General features: G+C 57.0%; 7 protein-coding genes across 7 annotated transcripts; all 7 read right to left on the bottom strand.

Moving 5' to 3' along the window:
- Positions 1 to 208: 208 nt before the first annotated feature.
- LBRM_26_2550 (hypothetical protein, unknown function) lies at positions 209 to 1042 on the bottom strand (the record flags this gene model as incomplete). Its single annotated transcript, XM_001562434.1, has 1 exon — positions 209 to 1042. One exon carries the CDS (start codon positions 1040 to 1042, stop codon positions 209 to 211), a length of 834 nt encoding a protein of 277 aa, XP_001562484.1.
- A 1055-nt stretch (positions 1043 to 2097) lies between these two features.
- Positions 2098 to 3462, bottom strand: LBRM_26_2540 (conserved hypothetical protein; the record flags this gene model as incomplete). The annotated part of the gene is made up of 1 exon (XM_001562433.1): positions 2098 to 3462. The coding sequence occupies one exon, from the start codon at positions 3460 to 3462 to the stop codon at positions 2098 to 2100; it is 1365 nt and encodes a 454-aa protein (XP_001562483.1).
- A 973-nt stretch (positions 3463 to 4435) lies between these two features.
- Positions 4436 to 6535, bottom strand: LBRM_26_2530 (conserved hypothetical protein; the record flags this gene model as incomplete). Its single annotated transcript, XM_001562432.1, has 1 exon — positions 4436 to 6535. One exon carries the CDS (start codon positions 6533 to 6535, stop codon positions 4436 to 4438), a length of 2100 nt encoding a protein of 699 aa, XP_001562482.1.
- Positions 6536 to 9525: 2990 nt separating this feature from the next.
- On the bottom strand, positions 9526 to 11991 carry LBRM_26_2520 (conserved hypothetical protein; the record flags this gene model as incomplete). Its single annotated transcript, XM_001562431.1, has 1 exon — positions 9526 to 11991. One exon carries the CDS (start codon positions 11989 to 11991, stop codon positions 9526 to 9528), a length of 2466 nt encoding a protein of 821 aa, XP_001562481.1.
- Positions 11992 to 13835: 1844 nt separating this feature from the next.
- On the bottom strand, positions 13836 to 14291 carry LBRM_26_2510 (conserved hypothetical protein; the record flags this gene model as incomplete). The annotated part of the gene is made up of 1 exon (XM_001562430.1): positions 13836 to 14291. The coding sequence occupies one exon, from the start codon at positions 14289 to 14291 to the stop codon at positions 13836 to 13838; it is 456 nt and encodes a 151-aa protein (XP_001562480.1).
- Positions 14292 to 15672: 1381 nt separating this feature from the next.
- LBRM_26_2500 (putative protein kinase) lies at positions 15673 to 16974 on the bottom strand (the record flags this gene model as incomplete). The annotated part of the gene is made up of 1 exon (XM_001562429.1): positions 15673 to 16974. The coding sequence occupies one exon, from the start codon at positions 16972 to 16974 to the stop codon at positions 15673 to 15675; it is 1302 nt and encodes a 433-aa protein (XP_001562479.1).
- Positions 16975 to 20424: 3450 nt separating this feature from the next.
- LBRM_26_2490 (conserved hypothetical protein) lies at positions 20425 to 21975 on the bottom strand (the record flags this gene model as incomplete). Its single annotated transcript, XM_001562428.1, has 1 exon — positions 20425 to 21975. The coding sequence occupies one exon, from the start codon at positions 21973 to 21975 to the stop codon at positions 20425 to 20427; it is 1551 nt and encodes a 516-aa protein (XP_001562478.1).
- Positions 21976 to 24530: the final 2555 nt, after the last annotated feature.

Below are 24530 nucleotides of genomic sequence, written 5' to 3'. Positions count from 1 at the left end.
TCGTTGACTGGCATCCCTCGAGAGGGGCATGAGCGATGCGACGCCTACACACAAACGCACAGGGGTTTGCAGGCTCCTTACTCAGCCGTCGCGACACTGCTGCAGTAGTTCCTTTTCGTCTTCGCCTCGTGTTTTCTCCCACCGCGCTCACCCCGCCTCGCACTGTGGCTGGCTTACCCGCTGCCTAGGTGAGTACATCAGCGGCCAACTACGTGAAGCAGTTCAAGAAAGCGTTCATGCGGTAAAAAGCGGCTTGCCTGCACTCTGGCCAGCCGGCCAGCAAAAGTGCGACCGCGTCATCGTCTGTCCCCATATTACGGATGGTGAAGACAATGGCGAACAGTGCGACAAGGGAAGACGGCTGACGCACCATCTCCTCGTGCGCCAGCAGTAAGAGGGAGGCCTGCTGGCACATTTGAGACAAATATGGAATGTGCGGCAAAAGCACGTCGAGATAGTCAAGTGGTGACACCTCCTGCACATCGTAGTGGAGCTCTCCTATCACCAGTCCCGTCATCCGCGACGGAGCCGCAATTTGCAGAGTGGACGAGAGATTACCGGCCAGATTGAGACACTCGCGCAGGACCGCCTCCATGGAGCTCCCGCCGCAGCCGTGATGAAGGCGTTGAAGGGCCTCGCTGTGGCAGCCGCAGAGAAAGCGCTGAAACAGACGTATGGCGATTGTGTTCACCTTCGTTGGCACCTGCGCGTACAGGGTGCTGCTATAGAAGCTAAGAACAAAGCGCGTGTAAGGGCTGTTCGCCTCCCCTCTGTACATTGCTGTCAAAGGACTCTCCACTAGTAAGGCCTCCACTTCTCCGGCCGTGGCAGGGTCGACACGCGTCGCGCAGATGTAGTCGCACTCCTTCTTCTCGAGGAGCAACAACTCGGCCAACACCTCACACTCACTCGTTGTGAGAAACGATGCAGGAGGAGCAGCGCCGGCGCCACCCTCATTGTCGTCAATGTGCTCCGACGAATGTCCCAGGTGCGCAGCAACGCTGAAGAGGAAAGCGATCTCAGCCTCGAGTGTCGACGCCATCGATGGAAAGAGATCAAAGCGAGCGGGGTAGAATTAGGCGACACTAGTTGGTGATGTGAGTGCGTTTTCCAAATCGACAAATATGGCTAAGCCTGTAGCTACTTTGTGGGTGGGCAACTAAGCGGCTGGCGTAGTGAAACCCGGCGGCTGTTCATGTGTTTACGTGTGTGGGTGGGTGTATGTGTGGGTAGTATCGCTCCTTCGTGTCGGAACGGACGGGTGGCTCTTCTTGGCTGATGGGACGTTTGCCTCGCAGGGGAGCGGAGAACGGAGTGCTCAACTATTCCAGGCTCGTGCGACGTATGTGCCTACACAGACACAGAGTCGAATGGTCAAAGCTCGACGGAGCGGGGCTCCTTTGAGAGCACTAGGGATACAGCAAGAAAAAGACATACGAAGAACAAGGCGAGTGGGAGCACATTCGCCATGTTCGACTGCGCTAGGGTATCGAGAGGACCCAACACAGCCCGCTGCGAGTTTAACACGCGACTCCCCTCGGGAGTCTCCAGAATACAGCAGTGGCTTCTGATCCACCTGTAGCAGAGTTGTAATAGCTTACGAGCCTTACATTCACTACCTCGAATCTTTCCCCACGAGGAGGAGACGCTGTGACCTGGAGTAGTGTCACGCTGGTGGGACGAGCGGCGGCGGTGCCATATTGTACGCTACATGTCCCTCTTTTTCTCCTCCATCATGGCAACGGCCGCACTACCCTCTGGCGCATATCACAAGGTCTCAAGGGTGCCTCCTCCTATCGTCCTCGTGTTCACCCTCTCTCCGTTTCTCCCCAGCACCGTCGAAACTTCAGAAGTCTGCTCCCTACACGCAGACATACAAGGTGGACAGAGCAAGACGAGTGCACAGCGTGGGTAAAGTTAGTAGGAAGAGCAGATTTAAAGAGAGAGAAATCTCTCGGTGAGTGCCATAGGCCATGCCAACACACATAAGAAATGCACGAGTCGACGAAAACCGCTCCGTCAGGATACAACCACATAGAAGGACTCCACCTCACTCCCGCACCCGCCGCGATGAAACGCGTCCCTCCCACTACCGCCTCAGCGAAACGCGGTCTCCAACTTAGTCTTCGGATCTACCATAAGTTGCTGGGAGCTGTAGGTCCAGTTGGAGAGCCAGCGCTGTGCCAGATTCACAACGATGGGCGATGTGAGTCGCAGCAGCGCGTTGCGCAACGTCGCGTTCTTCATCGACGTGAGCTTTCGAGCGCGGCGGGATTGGCGTATGTACCGCTCAATACGATCGCGCCGCACCGTCTCGTACTGGCGGAACGCATACTCGAAGCCGCTATCACGCTGCAGGGGAACATCCAACAAGGCAACAGCTAGGATAGCGGCATCTTCCACACAGAGAGAGGCATCCTGGTTGAGAAACGAAGGCAGTGACCCGTGCGCAGCTTCACCGATAAGCACAGCGCGGCGGTTGTACCACCTAGGCATGACAGGCACCTCCAATACCTCCGTCGGCACTGCTAACTTTGCCTCAGAAAGCAGTGTTCCAACCTCGCCACCGAACCCGGCGTATTCGCGACCAAGCAGATGCCGGAATGCTTGCAGCACCTCCATGGCATCCATACCTTGCTGGAGGTCCACCAACTCCCGTGGCGACGAGTGCAGCGTTGCAGAGAAAGCGAGAGTGTTTTCGCCGAAGCGGTGGAAAGGCACCGTCTGCAGTGTACGACCTCTTCCCCAGCACTCCACGGGCTGCACGAGATGCGGGGGGCAGTGAGGGCAGTCCACGAACCCGTCGATGTGAATCATCCCCAGGGTGCGGCTACTGGTTCCAACGTACTCGCCGGGGTACAAAAGGCGCCGAATTGTACTGCATATGCCATCCGCGCCAACAACAACGTCGCCCCACTCGGTGCGTCCATCTTCGAGCACCGCGTGCACGCCGCCTTTGACACCGTCGTGCGGCAAAAGGTCGATGACTTGAGCGGAGAACTTTATTTCTGGTATATGGCGCCGTAGAGCCTCGCGCAGATAGGAGGCCGGTAGGGTGCAACGCAGTGGCACGTACCCCATCTCTTGCTTTCTGTTCTCTGACAACCGTTGCGAGACGATCGACTCACTGTTCGCCGGGGGTGCGGTGCTGAGGGGGACGACATCCTCGGCGCCCAGAGCAGGAAGGCGAATATTCCTATTCGAAATTTTAAGCAGCCAATTTCCTCTATCACCTTGAATCCCGAAGCACTCCTCCGGTTGCATTCTGCTGCTTGTGAAGATGTGCTCCAGGTCAAAGGCCTTAAAACAGCTCAGCGCGTTGGCGAAGAGCGTGTATGGTGCGATGTAGTTGGCCTGCAGAAACGGCGCCTGCTCGAGTACAACGCAGTCGACATTAAGCCGCCGCAAAAAAGCGGCCAGTGAGAGGCCGGAAAGACCAGCACCAACGATGACGACGCGCATGGTGCCAGAGCACAAGCACACAAGCACACGCACACAGGCTCTTGACGGGCTTCTGCTGAGCGTGCGCACTTCGATTTACTGCCGTCGTCTTCTAAAGAGTGATCGAATGGGGGTGAGAGAGAGAAGTCTGTGGGGAAAAGGGGAGAGGGAACCACAGGAGAGGATCCGCAGCGTCGAGAAACAGTCCTGCGCGCATGCCGCCTATTCTCCCCAACCCGGCCGCAGTTTGCATCATCGCGTTGGAATTGAGTGTTGGTGCGTGCGTGTGTGCATGTGCGCCCACCGGTGGGTGGTGGAGAAAGATAAGAGAATAGGGACACACAGAGACGAATGAAGGGGCTAGGGGAAGGTGGAAGAGGTGAGGGTGCTGGGTATTTTACAATTCACATAAAGAAGTGAAAGGGGTCAGTGAGGGCCAAGTGGGCGCACCGTCCGTTGCCTAGCACCACACTCACGCACACACATAGTGGACCGTGGGAAAGCATGAGGGCGAACTTCTGACAGAGAAGCTGCGTATCCCAAACGCCAGTTCTGGGCGTAAAGGGAGGGGGAGGGCACAACGAGAACGTCGGTGGACACACGTACACGAACTCATAATGATGATGGGTACTCTTCGCAGTGCGGTAGAAACAAAGGAACACGCCATTGTAGAAGTCGATGGGACTGGACAGGCTTTGGCCCCACCTGTCCTATCCAACTAAGCCAAGACGAGTCAGAGGAAGATTCGTGCCCACTGTATTTATCGCCAGCGTCACATCAACAGCGCTTTCCGTGCCTTCTTTCGATTTTCCCTGATGTGCCCCACACGGCAAACCTGCCTTGGTGTGAGTCGAAACGGGCGCCAGCGGCGAGGAAGAGGGCCACCCCACTAGGCCCGCCTTGAGCAACATTATTTGCCCCTGCCGGCGTGGTCTCCCGGCTGCCATCCCTCAGGAAGCATCCACACAAGCAAAGACACAGTCAAAGGCGGTGCCTACTCATCCTCATTCTCCCACAGTTGACTAGGTGAGAAGAACGACTCGTACGGAGCAGGCTGCACTGGTGCTGCTCGTGCATCGTCACCCTTCGAGCCAGAGAAGGGAAGGTTGCCGGACACACTCAGAGTGGAAATATTGTTACTACCCCCCTGTGCTTGCACGCTGCTGTAGTCCGCAAGATCCTCTTCGGCATCCTTCGCATCCCTCTCACCGTCCTTCTCGTCTCTGCCCACGCTATTGCCCTCCTCCATGTACGCCTCGAGATCATCTTCGCCATTGCCTCCCCTACTGGTGTCGTCAGACGCGGCAGAAGCCCTACCACACGGCTCTTGCGCACTGCTTCGGTAGTTGCCCTCTCCTACCGACTCCGCTGCAGCCTCCGGAGATATGGGTAACTGTGGCATCACCTCTGCCACCTCCCTGTCAATAGAAACGGAGGTTGCTCGCATTGGCGGCTCCGCCACGGGGGTCACTTCAGTCTCGGGGGGCGGAGGAGATCGCTGTGATGACAGCGCAGAAGGTGATTCATCGTATGCAGAAGCGCTCCGCGAAAAAGGTGCAGCTTGCGTCACCTCCTTCTCGGTCACAGTCAAGACTGTCTCCACGGCACCTTGACCCGCCTCCTGAAGCCTCACTTCATCGATGGATTCCGCCCCACTCCCGCAGTGGGAAGTTTGATCAGGAAAAGGTGAGGGCAGTCGAACATTACGGCCAGCGTGAGCTGCACTGACGATGCCTCGTGCTTCGTCTGCGGACACACTGGCTGGGGACACCGCTGCGGGTTCTACCATTTTCGCAGTAGCGCCGCCGTGCTGTAGAATGTAAGCTGCCAGAGTCTTGGCAATGTCCTCGCACGCCTGGCCGTTTATCGTCGAGTACGCGGGGTTCACGTGTAGCGTAGCGCTGGTGCCCGGGTGCCGCAGACTGAGAACGTCGGAGGTGTTGTTGATGAGAGTCCACCCCAGCTGCTCCACAAGCGCCTCCGTGTCCGCTCGATGCTGCGCCTTTACAGCATTCAAGACTTCCTTCGTCACGTAGTTGTCCCTCTCCAGAGTGGTGTGCAGCTGCGCATTGGCTTGTATATAACACGCCTGCAGCTCGGCGTTGCGTTTCCTTTGCTCACTTAGCGCAGTCTGCAGTGCCTCCCACTTCCTCTCCCATGCAAGGCGCTCTTCCGCCATGCACTGCGACAGAGCATCACCAACGAGGCCCACCGGCCGCGGCACGCGAGTTGCCAGCTCTGTTGCGACCAGCGCATACTTGGGCGCAGTTGCTCCATCCTTCGAAGCCAACGGCCACATTGCTGCGGCGTGGGCCTCGAGCTGGCGGTGAAATTTATGCAGCGCATCGATGCGCTCCTGCAGCGTCTCCAGGGGTGCCAATCGTGCCTGGCACGAATCCACAAAGTTGCTGTCGAGCATCTGCAGCTGTGCGTCGCACTCGGCCAGCATGTCCATCAGACGACGCTGCTCCCATTCTAACTGCTCCACTACCGTCTGTGCAGCCACCTGCTCTCGCTCGGCCCGCATGCGGCGCAGCGCGTGGAGCTCCGTATACATCGGCAACAGGGTCTTTGTGCCCTCACGAGCACAAATGAGCTCCGCCTCGCAGAGTAGAGTTGCGGGGGAGTCACGAGCCGCCACCGGTGTTGGCGGAACAGCAGCTCTAGAAACCGGTTGCGTCCGTGGCAACGCCGGTAAAGCCTCCGTTGCAGAGGACACGGCGAGAGTGGCACGGAGGGAGCTACTTTGAACCTGATGCTGAGCAGCAGCAGTGTAAATGGGCGACTCAAGAAGGCCCCGACAACGCTCTAAAGCGATTCCAAGTCCGACCGCCCACGCAGGGGTGTCGTTTGGGTGGGCTAAGGAAGAGTCAGGAAGACGCTGCCAGATATCCGTCTCGCTACCTCCCTCTCTCTTCACGTGTTTCACGTTCTGCGTCTCTGTATCCTCACTCGTCTTACCTTCTCCCCGAAGGCGCTTCCACTTGCCGGCAGCGTCACGCCAGGAGTCGACAAACTGTCTCACCAGACTCCGCGCTGCAGACGGAGCTGTACTCGTAGGCCGAGGCACACGAATGCCGAGTGCTGCCTCCATTTCAAGAAATCGACGATGCAACGAAGCCGCACTGTCAAAAGAGGCGACGCTGCCGGGGCTCGTCTGGGTGTCCGCCTGTGTACGCAGCGGGGGAAGGGCATTGACCCTCTCCTGTAAGTCACGACACACTGCATCAACCTCCATGGTGGCCTGTGGTGGCACACCAACCTTGGCAACACCAGTGGAAGATGGCGGAGTAGCAACTGCATCAGCCGCATTAGGCGCCACCGCGTCATCAAAGTTGTCATTGCTTTCGTTTAGCGTCATTAAGTCGCCACGGATGCCAAGACGCCCGGACGATCCGGTGGTGGACGGCGAGGATGAGTCAATGATGACCACATCATCGTCTGAATCGCTCATTGGGCAGATATGCGATGTAGTTCGGCACAGGTACCACAATGCGAGTAGGTTGGGCTCTTTTTCCTCTTTGCTGCCCAGTAGGCGCTGCGAAGTGATGGAGAGGGGTGGGCTCGTGTCTGGGGTGGGGGCCCTCGTGGAGAACGAAGGGTACGTGCAGAGGACGAGGACTGGCGCACGGTGACGAGAACAACAACGGCAAAAAAAAGTCAGCGATAGCGAAATAACATTTGGGGGTACACCTCACAATGTGCAAAGTTCGGGGCCGGCGCATTTTGATTGCCGGCAAAGAGAGGAATAGTAGAAAGGAGAAGGCGCGTGTAGCGGCAGGAGGACAAAGGAGATGCGGCAACGAGCACTGAATGGACCTCTCGACTTGAGGTGAGGGAGGAGGGAGACGCTGCGAAGCGAAGGGACGACACCGGAAATGCCACACCTGTGTGACGTGGTAGCGCCACGACAACGAACTCCCCTCCCCGCCTCGTCTCTCGCGGAAACAGCGAGAGACACTAATAGCCTGTCGAACCAGTGCGCCACTCATCCTTTCGCGTTCCTCCTCGATGATCCAGCAGTGGTAGGCTGCGCATTTTCTGCTGCCATTTTCTTTTTCTCGTCTGCGTGAATTCTATGTTTTTCTTGGAGGGGGGGGGGGGCAATCTGGTGAGAGCACGAAGCTGACTGAAGGTCATTGTGTGTCTGTGGGTGGGTGCAGGGGGAGGCGGTGCGGTGCCGAAGCATCTTCAAAACAGAACCAATAAAAAGCAGCTAGACATCAGCGGGGCAAGTCCCTGCTAGAGAACGGTGTCGGTACGTGCATCCGGGGGGCCATGCTGGAAAAAGAGCTGCGATCGTCTGCCACGCTGTACGCATCACCATCAGTCTCACGTGGGTATCGCCTGCGCAGAGCGCAGTGCAGCATACAACAAAGAGTTGAGATGCGCGCATTATTTTCCTCTTGAGAAAGTAAGTCGCGCTTTTCGCGCTCTTCGTCATGGAACGCAGACTGCGCATTCATCAACAGCGCAACCGACGCATTCGCATCGGCAGCCCGCGCTGGGGTGGAAGCGCTCGCGAGCTGACAGTGCAGGGATAAGGAAGTGCAACGATTCACTTCAGCGAGTCGTGCGGTGCCTCTAGTGAGAAGGTGCAGCCGTTCCACCTGCGCAGTGGTGCCATCGTGAAGCCTGCGCCCCTCAGTGCGTCGAAGATTCAGCCACGCGCGCGCCGTGGAATTCATCTATCAACGATCTAAGTTGTCTGTTTACAGGAATCGGTGCTTCCTATTTTCTCCTTGTGAGCTCGCGTTGATGGAGCAGCATTTGCGGGATAACGAGTGTGTGGGTGTGGAGAAGTATTTGTACTCAGGGCCTCCTCTGTTGTCTCCGCTTATCCTACAAGTACGTCGAAGTCTGCGTAGGAGTACAAACGCAAGAGGAGCTGGATGAGCAGTTGAAACAGCATCAAGCTCCGCCGGGCGTAGCAGTTGCCCAGCCATGAAGATTCACCCCCTCCCCCGCACGGATCCACCCCCACTGTTATAACAGCAGGTGAAGTGAAGATGGGGAAGGTCATGGGTCGAAGCGAGGCGCAGGCAGCGTCGAAGAGCACCCAGCGGGTAAGACGGAGACCGTTACGAACAAAGTACCGTACACGTATCTGTCTATGCAAGTATCTGCCTGGGCGATCAACGCTGAACCCAGCACGCATGACTACGCGCAGTGCAGAACGCCATGATGTTATACGATTCCTGTGCAGATTTGTTTTGCCCTCTTCCGATCGGGAGACAGATCGTCAGTAAGACGGATGCATAGCAACAGAGGGAAACGAGCCACGCACACGAAGGAACGCAAGTGCCAGAGAAAAATATTCTCTTTCAACTTGTCCCATTCACTGCCACACGAGATGCGCTGCGCTACGCCCCACCCCGTCTGTCACAGGGGGCACATCGCGTGGTGCAATGCAGCCGTACACACGCGCCAGGAAAACGACCCGACCCAGTTACCGGAGCACCACCCCCGCCCCAGGCCTCCCACACCAGTAGGCGGGCAGGGCAGGGCGGCGCGCTCGACCTGAGCGCTAATATCCGTAGGGACAGTTCGCTCGGGCCTCCCCACATCGCAGGTACGCGGCCCTGCCACCACGAGGAGTGGCTCGGCATTAGGAAAGGGAGGGTTACCCGGCTTCCCCACAGAGAGTGGAGGGGGGGTGCTGGTGCCTGGGATACCACGCACTGTGGTGTCTGAATTTCACTCATAGCGAGAAAAACAATAGAGAAAGAGAAAAAAAAATTAGTAGAGTCACGCATCACTTGATCTACGGTGCTCAAGGGGTGGCGGCACACACACACACACACACACACGCTCGCTCGCTCACTCGCACACGCCCCCTCCGTGATCCGTCGTAGTTTGTGTGCCGAAAAAAAACAGTGAAAGCAAGAACAGCAAAGAAGCTATAAAGAAGTGACGCAAAATGTGTCCGCATGCAACGCCTCAGGGGCTCTCGCAAATCAGTACACAGCGAAGCAGTGTCTCGATGCGTCTGACCATCTGGGGAGGGACAGCCGCTGCCGAGGGAGCTTCTTACCCCTGTACAGCCTCGTCTCAGTGGGGGGGGGGGGGGGGTTAAAGTCTCGTCTACGCGGGAGATGGTATCGTTCGCAAGCTCTTGTGTGTCGAGGAAACGTGGAGGATATCACGGACGATGTAAACCCAAACAAGCACAGAAGCAGCAGACAAGAGGAACATGGGCCACAGCAAAGAGGCGTGGGCTGTGTAGAAGATGCCAACCTCTTCGCCGAGGACAAACCGAACGAACTGCTGCAGCTGCATGAGTCCAATGACGCAGGCGAGTACGAGAACGTCTGCCCCGCACCATGAGGCAAGGAAGCGACACTTAGGGTAGAGGGCCACGTAAAGGCACGGCGCAATGAGGATGGTGAAGAAAGCGACCAATAAAATGTCGTATGCATCACTTCGGTTGCCCAGTGAGCTCAGGATCCAGAGGGAAAGCGATTTGCTGACAGGCGTCAACAGCCGAGCGAAGCCTCCGATTTGGTAACGGAAAGACGGCAACACCCAGACAGGGATGCTGCAAGCAAACATAAACAACGATGGAATGCAAAAGAAATACCGGGCAACTTGCCTTCTCCGAGAGACGCTATTCTCACCAGATCGAAGTTGCATAGCGTCATCGACTGGGGACATGGTGTGATCAATCGGTATCATGTCTTGCCTCGATTGGACTACCGAAGAGACTGCCATGGGTTCCGCATCCTCGGCGAAAGTGGAGTTGCTGCTCGTATTCGCCACTGAAATACCCTCATTCCGCAGCGTCGTTCCAGCTCGCCACAGCAGCGCAGCGTAGTTTCCGATCGCAATGGAGAGGAGCGTGGCATACATAAATAAGTAGAAAGACAGGTGAATCCGCACATCCGCGATGTTAGGAATGTCCAGACCCGACACCATCACCATGAGCGCGAAGGTGTCGATGAGGGAGAGCTTACCGAGACAGTCGATCAGCCTGAGGATGCGACTGGTGGGACGGTGAGCCCACACGGTGAAGCCAACGATGCTCAGCATCTTCACATAGGGGTAAACGCCACTGAAGACGAGCACGCAGATGGAGAGCGGTATGAGACCTGCTTGCCACAGGTCAGTGATGGTGTTCGACAGGGAGAAGGCGTACGTGCGCATTTCGCTACCGAGAACCACCGTGGCACCCGTCATCGTGTTGCTTGCGGTGAAAAGCAGCACACAGAGGAGAACGCCACCAACAAGGAAGACGTCCTCGGCCACGATTCGAAACGTTGACAGCGGGGTACCAGTGGCACTGCTCAGCACAGGCTTATTTCGGTGCTGCCGCACGTTGCGATACACAAGCAACCCACCAACAAGCGCTCCAACAGCACCGACACAAATCAAAGGGACCATGAGCGGTGAGTCTCGCACGTGAGTACCTTCACCAAAGAAAAAGGTCACTGTGTTGTTAGTGGTGTTGCTGTTGCTCACACCAGAGCTCACATTCCCGGCGAACGCAGCGAGGACTCTGGCGAGCTTTGCGTTGATGACGTTCTCCAACACTGGGGAGAGTTCGTGCGTCAAAAGTGAGCCGAGCCCGTCGCCAGGCGCCTGGATCTGCAGGTTTGCAATAGACACGCCAGGAGTGAGGTAGATGGTAACCCAGTTGTTGGCAGACGCCGCGATGCTGAAGTCCACATCAAGCGATGCGAAGAGAGTTTTGGAAGTGTTCAGCTGCACCAAGGCGTCTCCGATCATTCCCGGCAGTCCGTATAGGGGGAATGGGTGAGGCGCATCGCCCAGAATATATGCGTCTACCAGCCGTTGGCCCCAGTCGAGTGCAGACTCACCAAGTGGAGAAGGCACAAAATTGCCCGCGTATCCAATGTTCGTGCCGCCAGGGTGATAAATCACAACATTGATGCGACTCTGTTGAGACCTCACAAAGAACTGCAAGCCCGCGACATCCACTCGATTTAAGATGTTCATCACAGCGCGCATGAATGGTGAGTCGGTGACGGCAATAGCCGTGCGATTTTCTGGTCTTGGTTCGGGGGTATAGGGGTAGGTTTGATTGAGGATGCTGGACTGCAGTCGAGGCACCATTACCTTGCACACGTAATCCGTCAAATGGCTCTTCATGTACGTTTGCGCTTCTCGCAAGAGAAGGTCGATCAGGCCGCTGGGAGGATCGGCGCGGAGACTCAATAGAGATATGTTCACGTTGCACGCCGTTACTGAGGAGGCATTCGTGATGCAGGTAAACTCCGACATGGGGTCTTCCACTGTGCGTGTGAGCTCCACCTTACTTGGGTACACCGCCACGTCGGCCAGCACGGTACCCGCGTAGGAGAGCGCCGTCAAATTTGTGCGGCAGCTGAAGGTGCCGCCCTCAGTGGTGCCAAGGTACGATGTGGTGCCCGTCCAGTTGGTGCCGAGACCCCTGAGGTACACATCGAAGCACGTGAGATTAAAAGCATGAGCCCCCAAGAGGCTCTCGTTGAAGCTTGGGATAGGCACAGACGTGAGGTTCAGCGTGCTCAGAAGGAGCGCGGTCGTCAGGCATTGGCTGTAGGGCGCCATTTTATGGTTTTTTGTTTGGGAGGGGGGGAGGGGGGGGAGGAGGGTGCAGCTGTGCACGAGGCACTGGCGAGTACACACACAGGTCGATCAATGAATGGTGCCGGGTACGCGTGTGTGCGGAGTGAGTGCTCGACCACTGACAGGAACTGGAGCAGCAGCCGTTTCACACGAAAGGGAAGCCGGCAGTTCTAAGGGATCTGTGTCAACAAGTGAGCGAATATTGCGCAAGGGGTGACTGTCGGCCGGAACACACGCGGAAGAACAGGGCCGAGGAACACACCGGTAGAGACGCCGCGGGCGTATGCGTGAACAGCTGAAAATATGCAATGAAGCAAGACGCACAGAGAAGTTAGCGAGGTGACACGCAATGAGTCGGGCGAAACGAAGGTAAGGCGGGTGCACGGAAGGAGGCAGCAGCGATAATGGGAGGCGCGGCACCGCGCCGAGGCAGCCACCACGTGTCAAATAGACAGACAGCGAGACGGGGGCGATGACCTTCACCACCGGGACGCCACCAGAGTGCCTCGCTGTTCGGGCAAACAAAAGAAGACGTGTGGCGGCGCACGATGGGCGTGGAGAAAGGAAAAACACGGAAAAAGGCGGGGAGAGGAGGGCGAGCACGAGCGAGTAAAAATGAAAAATGTTTAGATGGTAGATGAAAGGGAGGAGGTAAATGCGGAAGCAGATGGGCACTGCGGGGCCACCGTACACATGTGGGTGTGTGCGTGTGCAGACGTTGGTTGGTTGGTGGTAGTGGGAAAATGGAGGGGGGGGGGCGTGTGGCGTCACAGAAGGTGAAGGCAGCGAGAGAAAAAATGAGAAGTGAGCAGAAGAGCACACCAGCATGCGGGATGTGCACATAACTGGAAGAACTAGGCCCGGCAAGTGGGCGACGTCGGCGAGAGGGAGGCAGCACACATGCCTAAAGGCGAGTGGTTCACGCTGAGCATCGAAGGCGAGCGCAGACCACAATAAAAGCCGCGCGGTGAAGCAAGAAAGAGGGTGAGACAATAGATTTGCCTTCCAGTCGATCTCAAGACCTGTGCTGCTCCGTACCCCCCCCCCTCTCGCCCTCTAACAAAGACTGTCCCACTGGCCTGCAGCGCCTACCTAAATTCTTTCGGTGGAGAATGCGGTAACCAGTTTGACGTCTTGTGGCCCCTGTCTGTCCTCCTATCGCACAGCTTGAGGCGCGCCTTTCGCCTGTCATCGCCAGGCGCCATCGCTTTTGTCTTTTCTAATTTTTCTGCTTTAGAAGGGCCTTTTCATGCTGGATGGGTGTGCCGGTCTCGTTGTACAGCCCCACATACGCAGAGGAAGACCGACCACCTCCGAGCGATGTGGCGTCGATGACGACCACACACAGCGAAGCGGGACTTAGACGAAGTGAGAGAGAGAGAGAAAAGAACACCACATTCCTCTGCAGATGCGCGCATGACAACAACGGCAAGAGCAGTCCCACAGTAGAGGCACCACAGCAGGAGCGCTGAGCCGTGGAGCGAGGAGGAGAAGAAAAAAGAGGAGGGAGGCGTGCGCTCTGATGGCAGAGCAAATGGCGTCGAGAGGGAAAGGGGAGGGGGTAGCAGCTGGCGCACGGAGCTTGCACATCAGTTTCGCGGGAACAGTCAATCGCACGTCCGACACACACAGCGCACATATGCGTGATCGCACATGAACAGACCCGTCGCTTGCAGGCATAGGCACACCCCTCGGGTCGCGTGAAGCGCATCTCCCCATCTGCCGACAGCCGCGGATTGCACTCCTTGTCGCACCCGACAACAACGTCAGCATCCGAAAGTTGAAGGCCAACACACGCTATGCGGCGGGAAAAACGTGTCAAAGCGCTACTGTCTCTTCCCTCCTCGCTTAGAACGCCGCTGCTTCTTTGTCGGCTCTGTCCGTTGGCGCCGCTGCTTAAGGCCGGTACTGCCAAGGCTGGAAGAGGGGCGCAGCACGCGTGAGGCTGCCTCGCGCATCTTTGCCGCATCTTCTGGTTGGACGGCAGACTTACGGTGCAGTCGGTTCGCGTACGCAACTGCCGCCTTTACGTTTGCTCTGCCATTCTGCTTCTGGCGGAGCAGCAAAATGCGTTTCGAGACGCTCTCCGCCAGAACGACAGGGCTCGCCTCCTTCACCTCCAGCAGGTGCGTCACCTCCGACTGCAGCCGATTCTCTTCGTCGTGCACGAGCATGGCGAGACGGCGTCCCTCTTCAAAAGAGACGGTGCGACCGGCCGGGAGTGCCAGGCGTGGCTGCAGAAGCTGCTGGCGATGCACCTGTTTAGCAGCAATGGAAAACATGATGACTAGTAGATCAGCAATAGAGGGAGAGCGTGTGCGGGTGTACAACCTGGCAGTCTGGCGGCGTATGCACTAGAGAAGTTGTGCGTACCTCAACGGGAAGCAGAAAGAGAGTGAGAGCGGCGGAGATGTCGCAAGGGAAAGAGAAGTAGAGAAAGAGCAACGAGCAGCGATGCAGCTGTTGCGTGTCACTCGTGATCTGCAGTGGCGGGGAGGTCGCCTTGCTACCGGTGATCCTCCGTGAATGCCTGTGCGGAGAGGTTGCCGTGTTGTTCTTTTGGCAGAGGACAGCTGCACCTCTTCCAGCTGCGCCATACCGCCAGTTTGATTTGGGAAGCAACTCCCTACCGGAAGTTTTGTCGTTGGAAGCCAGTTGCGCCGCCAACACCTCCACTGCTACCGCTGTCACCGTTACCGCTTCAGTTACGACCTGGCTTGATTTTTGTCTGCCATGCCAATGCCCTTTTATGTTGACTTCCGTCCTGAAACGTCAGCAGCAGGCGGGGGAAAGGGGAGGGAGGCGGCTGACAAGGGACTCAGAGGCAGAGAGAGAGAGAGCATACAGGAATAAGATGTAGGGAAAGAAGAATAGAAACTAAAACTGCGAAGCGGGGAAAGTAAAAAGGAGAGAGTAAGAGTTACGGGTGGCGACAGGGGGGGGGGGGCGGGAGATGAGGAAACGAAGATGTGATGCACCGCAGTAAAGGTCACGGCCCGAAGACATATCTGAGTTTATATAAGTGCACGGTACTCAGCCACCTTGAGTGATGGTGAGAGAGAGAAAGAGAGAGGGGGTGAGGAGAGGGGCATAGGAAAGCTGGGGGCAGCAGAAAAGGGATGAATCACAAAAGAGTTATGCAGCAGAAAGAGGAAACGGAAGCGTAGGGACCTTCGATGAGTGCCTACCCGCCCCCATTCACTTGTCGGTACCCAAATGCCGGTAAGGGCCTACCATCGTACGAGCACAGACGAGCATAATATGCAGCGTACCAGCCAAGGGTAGAGACAGAGACACGGCGACGGGAAGCGCACAAAGAAGAGCAGAAAAGAAACGACAAGAACAGTAGAGTGGGAGGGAGAAGAGTACAAGGGGGAGGGAGAACAACGTAAAGCACAGAGAGGTGAGAGGAGAACTGAAACGAGGAAAAGAAAAAACGACGAGGAGAAGAGCGCAGGCGACACTGGGCTGAGAACGGAAGGAAAAGGAAGGAGAGCAGACCCTACTGAGAGCCCCAGAGGACGTGACGATTGAGCGCTAGCCCATCTCCATGCGTTTCACGACAGTGCTGCACACGAAACACACACACACACGAGTACACGCATGCCCGGCCTGAACAACATGAAGCGACTAGCGGGTAGAGCGGAGGTCCATTGCACACCTTTACTCCGCAAGTTTGCGGTAGTCACACATGACCAGATCGACTACCTCCTGAAAGGGTACCTCAGTGTCTGGAAACGCCCAGAGAAGCTCCGCCAAGCCATTCTCCAGATGGTCGGTGTTGTCACTGCGGCAGGCGACTAGGACGCGTACTTGGAAGAGGAGCTCAGGATTGTGCGAGAGCAGACGCGTGAGCCTGGCACACACAGTGGTCCCCTTGTGGATGAGGAACAGACGCTCTAGGCGTTGACGCACCGTGACAGCTGCGCCATCTGCCTTGGTAAGAGATGCGAGAGAGTCCGGTGCGCAAGACGCGGCAGGCGGGTGCGGCGAAGAAGCTGCAGTCAATGCGTCCTTCTCTGGGTACACAGGAATCGCATATTTGAGGACGTACGCAGTGATAGGTGAGGTAAGACGGACAAGTACGTCGTAGGCAGTCGCCCTGCTGTCCTCATGCTTCGTAAGGCACGCCTCGATCACGTCGGCCAGCGCAGTGCCGTAGACGGCACTCGTGTACGCGCGAAACTGCGGCATGGGATCTCGGTGCAGCACTTCACGGAAGAGTTGCTGGTCCGTCATCATCCGCTTCCAGAAGGGACGATGTAGCGATAGTAGCTCGTAGAACATCGTGCCTGCCGAAAAGATGTCCGTCTTGGTGCTGTACGCCTCGCCAGCAGCAATCTCAGGTGAGATGTACGTCGGCGTCCCCACACGCGTCTTAACAAGCTGCCGCGTCGCATCGAGGGAGCGCACAAGGCCGTAGTCTCCCACCATCGCCTTGTCCGGCATCCCACTCTTCTGAAGAGTCAGAAACACATTACCCGGCTTGATGTCGCGGTGGATGAGTCGGCGTGAGTGGCTGTAGTTGAGGGCGGAGAACACTTGCGCCATGATGCGTACAGCAACGTCAACAGGGGGTAGGCGGTGATTCTTGATAAAGTGGGCAATAAACCCGTGCAGGTCTCCGCCCTCGCAGTACCTCATGGCCAGACAGTAGCAGCCAAAGAATTTGCCCCGCGCTGCCTCCACCCAAGCACCGATGTAGGGAACGATGTACGGGTGGTCCATGGAGCTTAGCGTCGCCACCTCACGATTCATGGCGGCCACATCTTCCTCCGTGCAGAGCCCACGCCGCATCACCTTCACAACACATTCCGCAGGGAACGTAAAATTGTGCTTTGGATTCGTTGCCAGTTTGGTGCGAACGGCCAAATACACTTCACCGAAGCCACCGCTGCCGATGAGGCGGTCGAGGTGAAGCTCGCGGCCGATGATCTTAGTCGGATCCGTGACAGGGGCTGCCATACGCGCACAGTGCGACTGGGGGTAACGTGCACCACAATTTTCCTCTTCAACCAAAGGCGCTACGCGCTGTTAACGCACACGTACACCGAACGCGTACGTAGCGGAGATGCAAGAGAGCGGAAGCGGAAGAAACACAACCGAAAAAAAGGTGGCTTTGAGAAAAGCCCCCACTCTGATAGATGGTCTGAGCACGCGGTGGTGCGTGCAGGTAAGTATGTGCCCCCGCCGTGTGAAGGGAAGAGGTGGTGGAAGGGAAAGACGGAGAGTGGCGGTGATGAAGCGAGCCAGAGGGTATTGCGGGCGCGGCAGACGGTGATAGAAGGAAAGAAGAGGCGACTTGCCCTTGACTAGCCAAGGAGGGGTATTCAGCCGCAGTGGCGCATCTACCTTTCCGCACGCCCTCGATTTCGCCGCAGTGAGCACAAAAGGCTCTGCCAGTGAAGTCGTTAGCGCTGCACGCGTATGACAGGGATGTCGCGTGTGCACCAGCGCACCATGGTCAGATCTCCTTGTTTTACTTGTCCCCCCCCCGGTGTTTGTTGGTGTACGTCTGTGTAAAAAAGCGCGCCTCTCCTCCCGCCTCTTCATCAATACACGGGGTGGGGTGTGTATTTCAGTGCTCGTGTACGCCAAGGTGTCCGCCTCTTCTATCGCCGCCGCATCCACACACGATTCGCTGTCGATTGGTTAGACGCTTGTGAATCGAGTAAGATATGGCACACGCAAGACCGAAGCGCGCAGGCGATGGTCACTCACTCAGCACAGCCACCTCAAAGATGACGAGAGCCCACCGCCCCTCACCTTGCTCTCCGCTCTCTTCCGATGGGTGAGTACTCCCTCCCTCCCTCTCTGACCACCGCCCACCACCAGCTCCTTCGTAATCCTCTTCCGCCGGCCGGTGCACCACAGCTACTCCCTATTGAGTACGAGTTTGCCTATTTTGCTGAAATCAGACACAAAACTCGGAAGCGGTGCGATAAAAGAGAGCCAAGGAGAAGGCGACACGCAACGATAGGGGAGAGTAGGCAAAAGACACACACATTTGGGCTATGTGGAGGAGAACGTGCACCAGTAGAGAAACACAAGCACAGGTACACACACACACACACACAGTGAGGCAGATAACACGCGTACAGGTGTGTGCGCATCCACGCTCGGAAACAACTGAAGGTAGAATCAAAAAAAAGGCGGAGGACGGCTTACGTGCCGCCGCATTCCGTTTCCCTCAGGCCACCCCGCTGTCACTCACTCTGCGAGGCCGTCGCTGCACACGGGTCGTCGTAGCCCTTTTTTTCGCTATCGCTCTATGGGTCAATTATGAACTTCTATGCTCGAAACCATCGAATTCATCCGCCACACGGCCACTGGAGCGGATCCGCAACAGGGACGCCTCTGACATTCTGCGCATCACACCAACTCCCCAAGAAGGGCACACGCAGGGACTCCACCGTGCACATCACGCGCCGTGAAAGCAACAGTCCTTCTCCCCGCGCCACTCCACAGCGGACAAGCCGGTAAGGAGGCGCATCCACAACCGCAGCCCATCCACCTCCCCGTGGCGCCACGGCGAAATCCTCGGCGTCAAGGACAAACCGTTCGCCGTCGCACCAGGTCATGCGCCTAGCGGTCTCCCCCCTCCCGCTGCCCTTCTTTGACTCCCCCTCGCACCCCTGCTGTGCGCTCGGCGCAACACACACACACACACACCAGGGTCGCCCGCACGCCTCGATCCACGCGAGCCGTCTCCAGGGTCCTTGCCCGAGGACGAGGACAGTGGCGTCTGCCGTGCGGGCAATACGGCTTGGTCTAGGTGCGTGCAGGCGGGCTCAAGGAAGAAGTGGCCCAACCTCAAACCTGCGCCTTAGGAGACCCTGCACACCGCGCATATCCCGTGTGTCACCCTCAGCCGCTCCAAGTCGTGGCATACCTTTACACAGCCTGGTGGCTCTCCTCACAGTGGGATCTGGAGGACTCGACGGTGTAACTCGGGGGCTTTCGCCATGCCTCGCGCATCTGTGCCTCACCGACCCACCCGGTCGGGTGCTGGAGCTCTGCATGTTTCGCACGCATGCACTTGGAGGTCGATTGGAGTGAATCCCTTCGCGCACTCTTCATCCACCACCCGTGCTCTTCTGGCCTCTGGGTGCCTTGCCTGGATGCGGGGCAGCGTGCCAGCTGTGGCTGGAAGTCTGTGCGCATGGCGCTCGGATGGGGGTATCCCCGTGGCTGTGCCAAGAAGCCGCTATTGTCTGGAAGGGTGTCCCCGCATGTGCCGCAACAAGTGAAACGCTGCTGCGAGTCTATGGCAACAGCACCACGTCACCTTCTCCAGAGTTTGCGCACCTTTGACAGTCATTTCTGGTGTGATGTCATTGTCCGTAGAGGGCGGGAGAAATGCGAGACCATCAAAGAATGCGTGGCACAGGCCAGGTACCTTGCTGGGATCCACACTCAGCAAGTACGCCACAATGATTAAGAAAGGAAGGCCCAGAACAGATCCTTGCGGGACTCAGCATGTAAACCCAGCCATCTTGGATTTCGCCTTGTGAAAACAAGCAGAGGCGAGATAGGTGACTAAGAAATGCATGACCCAGCAAGTAACGCGCTGGGTGTGCCTTGAACCTCCTCAGCACCGTGATCTACCGAGTCGAACGCGCGGCCACAGTCCACAAAGGCTCTTCTTGTCGTAGCACCTAGTCGGAGCTAAACCACAGTGTGAAGAGGCAAGTCCGGGGGGCCTACCGCTAAGCCGCAGGTACGGAAGTCAGGCTACTGTGGTGGAGCCCTGTTTTCCGCAGGACTGGCCAGCACTCTGTACAGACCACTTATTCCGCAGGATTGTACAGAGTGCTGGCCAATAACACGCGAACTGTGGAACACGGGACCCTCGCATGCGAACACAAGAGAAAAACTAAAGAAAAAACGCGGCCCCGGAGGAATACCACGCGAATGCAAGCAGAGCAGAAGACAACTAAAAAGAGCGCTTCTGTCGCCAGCTGCGCCCACACAGACATACACTCAGACGTAAAGAGAAAGTGTGTGTGTGTGTCTGTGTGAGCGAGATGGGAAGGGGGAGAGAGACACCGCAATGGCGCTGCACCGGCACGTTGTTATCCCTCTCTTCCCTCATTCCCCTCCCCTCCGAGTCACTCGCGTCTTTTCGGTGATAGGGGGTGCCTACGTCCATCGAGAAACAGAGAGAGAGATTTTGTGGGCCTGTGTGCGTGTGACGAACAAGCCACCGGACGACTCATCGTCGCCGCGCTCGTGCGTAGCACAACACGTAGTCACCGCAACGCCGTGACGGCAGACGCACACACGCAAAAATGGAGGCAAAGCACCAGCAGAGAGACACGCACGCGCGCAGAGGCGCAGACGCCGACATGTACACACACGCGTAGGCGTCGATAAGAGAACAGCGAGGAGAGTGTGCAGACGACACGAAACGATCTAGACGGAGTTCAACTTCATGGCAACGCTGTGCTGCGGTGCCACCGTAGGCGGGCTCTCAATCTTCGCTGTTGGCGAGTCGCTGAGAGAGCCTGGTGACACGTATCCCTCGCACTTCTCGGTGCCACAGTTGCACTGGAACCCGGGCATGGTGGAGTCCATGAACTGCCGGTAGTCCATCGTCAGCTCCTCGCCTTTTGGTATGTTGCGTAGCGCCACGACGTTCAGCGACCGCCTCGGTGCAAATGACATGTTGGGCGCGCAGGAATGGTTGAAGGCGCGCCACTGGGCTGGGTCGTGGTCCCACAGGGCGTAGTAGTGGCCGTCGCGCCCGACTGGCCAAGCGTTCTGCTGAAAGTCCGAGTAGTCCTCCTTTGGAAAGTGCTCAAGCGCATACGGCTTTGTGCACAACCGTACGGGGCGGCATTCGTCTTGGAAGATGGTGGTGCCAACGCTGATGTCCTCCGCCGCGCGCAGGTGGTAGCCGCGCGCCGGGTCAAAGCGACGGACGTACAAGAGGCGCTCCCGCTGACACCGGGCAAGCGCCTCACGAATCTGCAGTATGGCAAAGTCGCGCTGCTGGAAGCCCTTGTTGAGTCGCAAAATCCAATCTGCAGACCCCTCTTGACCGTACGGGTACATGATGCCGCAGTTGGGGTTGATCTCCAGGAAGACAACTTTGTTATTGCGCTGACGGTCAATGCGGACATCGATGCGGCCGTAACCGATTCCGCCCATCATGCGTTTGAAGGCGGAACGGGCAATGCTGATCATATCCTGTAGCGCCGGATCCATCTCGGGCACTTGCTTCCACTTCATCCCCTCGTACGAAGCCCACTTGAGCTGAAAGTGCTTGAAGTCCTCGCCCTCAGGAAAGGTGACCTGCACAGGTGGGAACACCCTCACCCCCTCCGGCTGGGTACAGTCATTGCAGGCAAGGATCGTCGCCTCATCGCCGCTGACAAACTCCTCGACCAGGGCAAACTGGTACTCTGCCATGAAGCGCGTCGCCCGGTCCACCAGCTGCGCCATGTCGTACACCTTGCAGCTCTTGTCCATCCCAACACTGCTGTAGCCAGAGATATGTTTGATGATGCAGGGGAACTCCAGATGACCGCACAGACTCTCTATATCATCGCCCGGCTCAAGCACCGCGTAGTTCGCGGTTTCGATGTTGTAGTAGTGCGCCACCAGCTTCATATCCGGCTTCGACATCTCGTAGTACTTGGCGATGGCCCCGGTGTGTGGTACTTTAAACTCTGCCAGCGCCTCTACCACCTCAACACCGGCGCGATCCTCATCCTTAGCGCCATCGCACTGGTTGTAGAAGACGTCGAACTTGCCGGACATGACGAGCTGCCGTATCTGCCGGTACGCCGTCGCCTTCTTGATCAGCTCGAGGTGAAACGCATAGTTCGCATCCGCAGAGCAAAAGTAGTTCTGCGGCGTCTGCGTCAAATCCCCCTCGTACTCCTTCAGCTCGCTGTCGGAGCCCTCGTAGGAGGAGGCCAGCACGCACACCCGGATTGGCTTCGCAAGCGTCTCCGTCATGTTGACAGGTGCTTTACAGTACTCCTCTTGAGAGAGGGAAGCGAGAAGGGATCTAAGAAGATCCAGCAGGCGCTTACGTGAGTACGCGTGTAGAAACAGGAAAGATGTGCGGTAGAGAGAGCGCGTGCGGACGTATCGGAGGAAGGGCTTGTTGAGCACGGGTGTGGAACGTGTGCGTGCGCAGCGGCACAGCGGCAGATGAAATTTGGGTGTGCTCCAGCAGGGAGTGAGGGAGAACAGGACGGTACAGCGATGACAACATCAGGCAAAACAAAGGAAAAGGGAGGAGAGGAGAGGCAGAACGAGTTCGTCACATGAAGAGGGGGGCGGGGGCGAGGACGTACATAAGCGGGCACAAACAGAGAGACACGCAGTTCTCTGCTTGAATGGTGAGAGAAGAGAGAAAAGCTGGCCTTCTGGAGGCTGCTTCAGTGACGCTTCCGCCAACCAACAGAGCCACAAGGGAGAATGAGTCCATTGTGCGGCTGTCCTATCTAACGTGCAGAGGAGCGCCCGTGCATGTACACGAGGGAAAGGCAGATGCAATCTCAGCACAGAGGAGCACCCCAAAAAAACATCGGCCGAAAAGCGATGTGACTGAGTTCCTCTCATCTGCCGAGATGATGTGCAGGTGGAGCGTCGAAATAAAGAGGGAAGCGATGACGGTGGCAGAAGGACGCAGTAGGAGAGGGAGAGAGGAGGGGAGGCAGAGAAATTCAACTCAGCGAGAGGAAAAAAACGCGCAGGGGAGCACATTAAACCTGTGACGTTACTGCTCAAGCACGCTCACACACACATACAGTCATGCACATACTTTGTGATGAAACATTACCCTGAACACTGTGCTGTTCACGCGCTATCGTGAATTTGTCCGGCTTGCGGATGCGTGATTTTTCGCCTTGTCTGCGCAGTAGATCCATCGATGGGGTGGTGACAGCGCGGCACTTGCGTAGCCTCAAGCAGGTGAGCTCGAGGGAGTTAAGGAAGTAGAATGGGCAAGAGAAGCGGAGAGGAAGAAGCGACGGCGACAGATGGCGAGGAACAGGCGCAAGTGCACGCACCCGGGACCAGACCAACGGAAAAGATCTCACAATGGACACGGTGGTGCTTCTCACATTTTCCCCGGCGGACAAGCACGACACGACCGTACGAACGACAGAGGCGTACACACAACAGCCATCGCCTCCTACACTCTCTTCTTTGCCTTCGAGCTGGGTGTCGTCAAGACACCATCGCTGCTAGCAGCCTCGCCACCGTCGTGTGCGTCCAATACTTCCTCCGAGGACTGAAAGGTGGAACGACTGATGCGGCGCATTGGTATGAACACATGAGCGATGAGGTAGTATAACATAGCGATGAACACGAGACTGGGGATGACGTACTCACGCAAACACATCATCCAGTGTGGCTCATCTTCGCGAACAAGACCCGAGGTGCGCCCAGTCATTGTGAAGCAGAGCGCTCCTCATACACTATCGGAGCTCAATACTGACGCGTGGAAAAGAAATACAAAGCGCTATCATGCTCGCCGGGACAGGCGGTAGTGGATGTGAGTAAACGCGCGGCGAAGTCTCTGAAGAAAAGCAAGTACATATTGAGGACGATGACGTGACGATTGGTGACGGTGGGGAGAGACATAAGAAGTTGTGCAATGAAGAGGGTTGAACACAGCGGACCCACTGAGGGCTGATGTCAATGTGTTCGCTAGAGAAGCCTTGTACGAAGCGCAGTTGTTCACTCAGCAGCTCCTTCACATCGACGAATGCTTCGCCAATCAGTGCCCTTTACAAGCTGCCCTCCGTTCCAGGCTGCACATATTGAGGACCCCATTCATATATCCCTGTGTGAGCACGTGCGTGATTGCCCTTGATGGGCACTCATCCCCCTCACCTGCTCTGGCAGGGGGCCTGTGTGCGTTCATTTCTGCATATCGACACATACAACACGTAAAGAGAGAGAAAGGAGGAAATGGACGCAAAGAAGAAACGCGATGCACCGACGTGTTGTGTGTGCGTGTGTGTGCGTGTGTGGGCGTGTGGATGTATCTGGGTAGGTGCAACACGGATATATCGCTGCGAGCACACTGGCATCCGAAACGTCATGAAGCATGAGTCTCCTAAGCATCCACACGTACACGTACACACACACCTACCGAGACCCACTCAAGCAAATGTGAAGAGAGAGTCTTACTGGGCAGAGAAAGGGTCAGGGAAGGGGGGAAAAGGACAGAGATAGGGGCACATGCGGTGTGATGTGAGGGTGGCGGGAGAGACGTACACACGCGTTGCCATTCGTTCGTCGCGCAGAAAAATGGACCCACGCCGCATCCCACCCCACTCCCGAACACCCACCAGCGCATTCCCAAAAAAACGCACGGCATATACCCTGTCGTGCCTCCCACGTGGCCGCGTGTGCGTGTTCAACTGAGTGAACGCCGGCATCTACGCGCAGGCGAAACAGAGAAAGAAGACAAAATCATCGGAGAAGGCAAACGCACGTACGCCTCGGCACCAGATGAGACACAAAGAACAAACTAGTGAAGAGATACGAAGAAA

The sequence above is a fragment of the Leishmania braziliensis genome, chromosome 26 (genome assembly GCF_000002845.2).
Source record: "Leishmania braziliensis MHOM/BR/75/M2904 complete genome, chromosome 26".
Taxonomy (NCBI): domain Eukaryota; phylum Euglenozoa; class Kinetoplastea; order Trypanosomatida; family Trypanosomatidae; genus Leishmania; species Leishmania braziliensis.
Note: the sequence above shows the minus strand (reverse complement) of the source record. Positions and strands in the feature narration are given on the sequence as shown.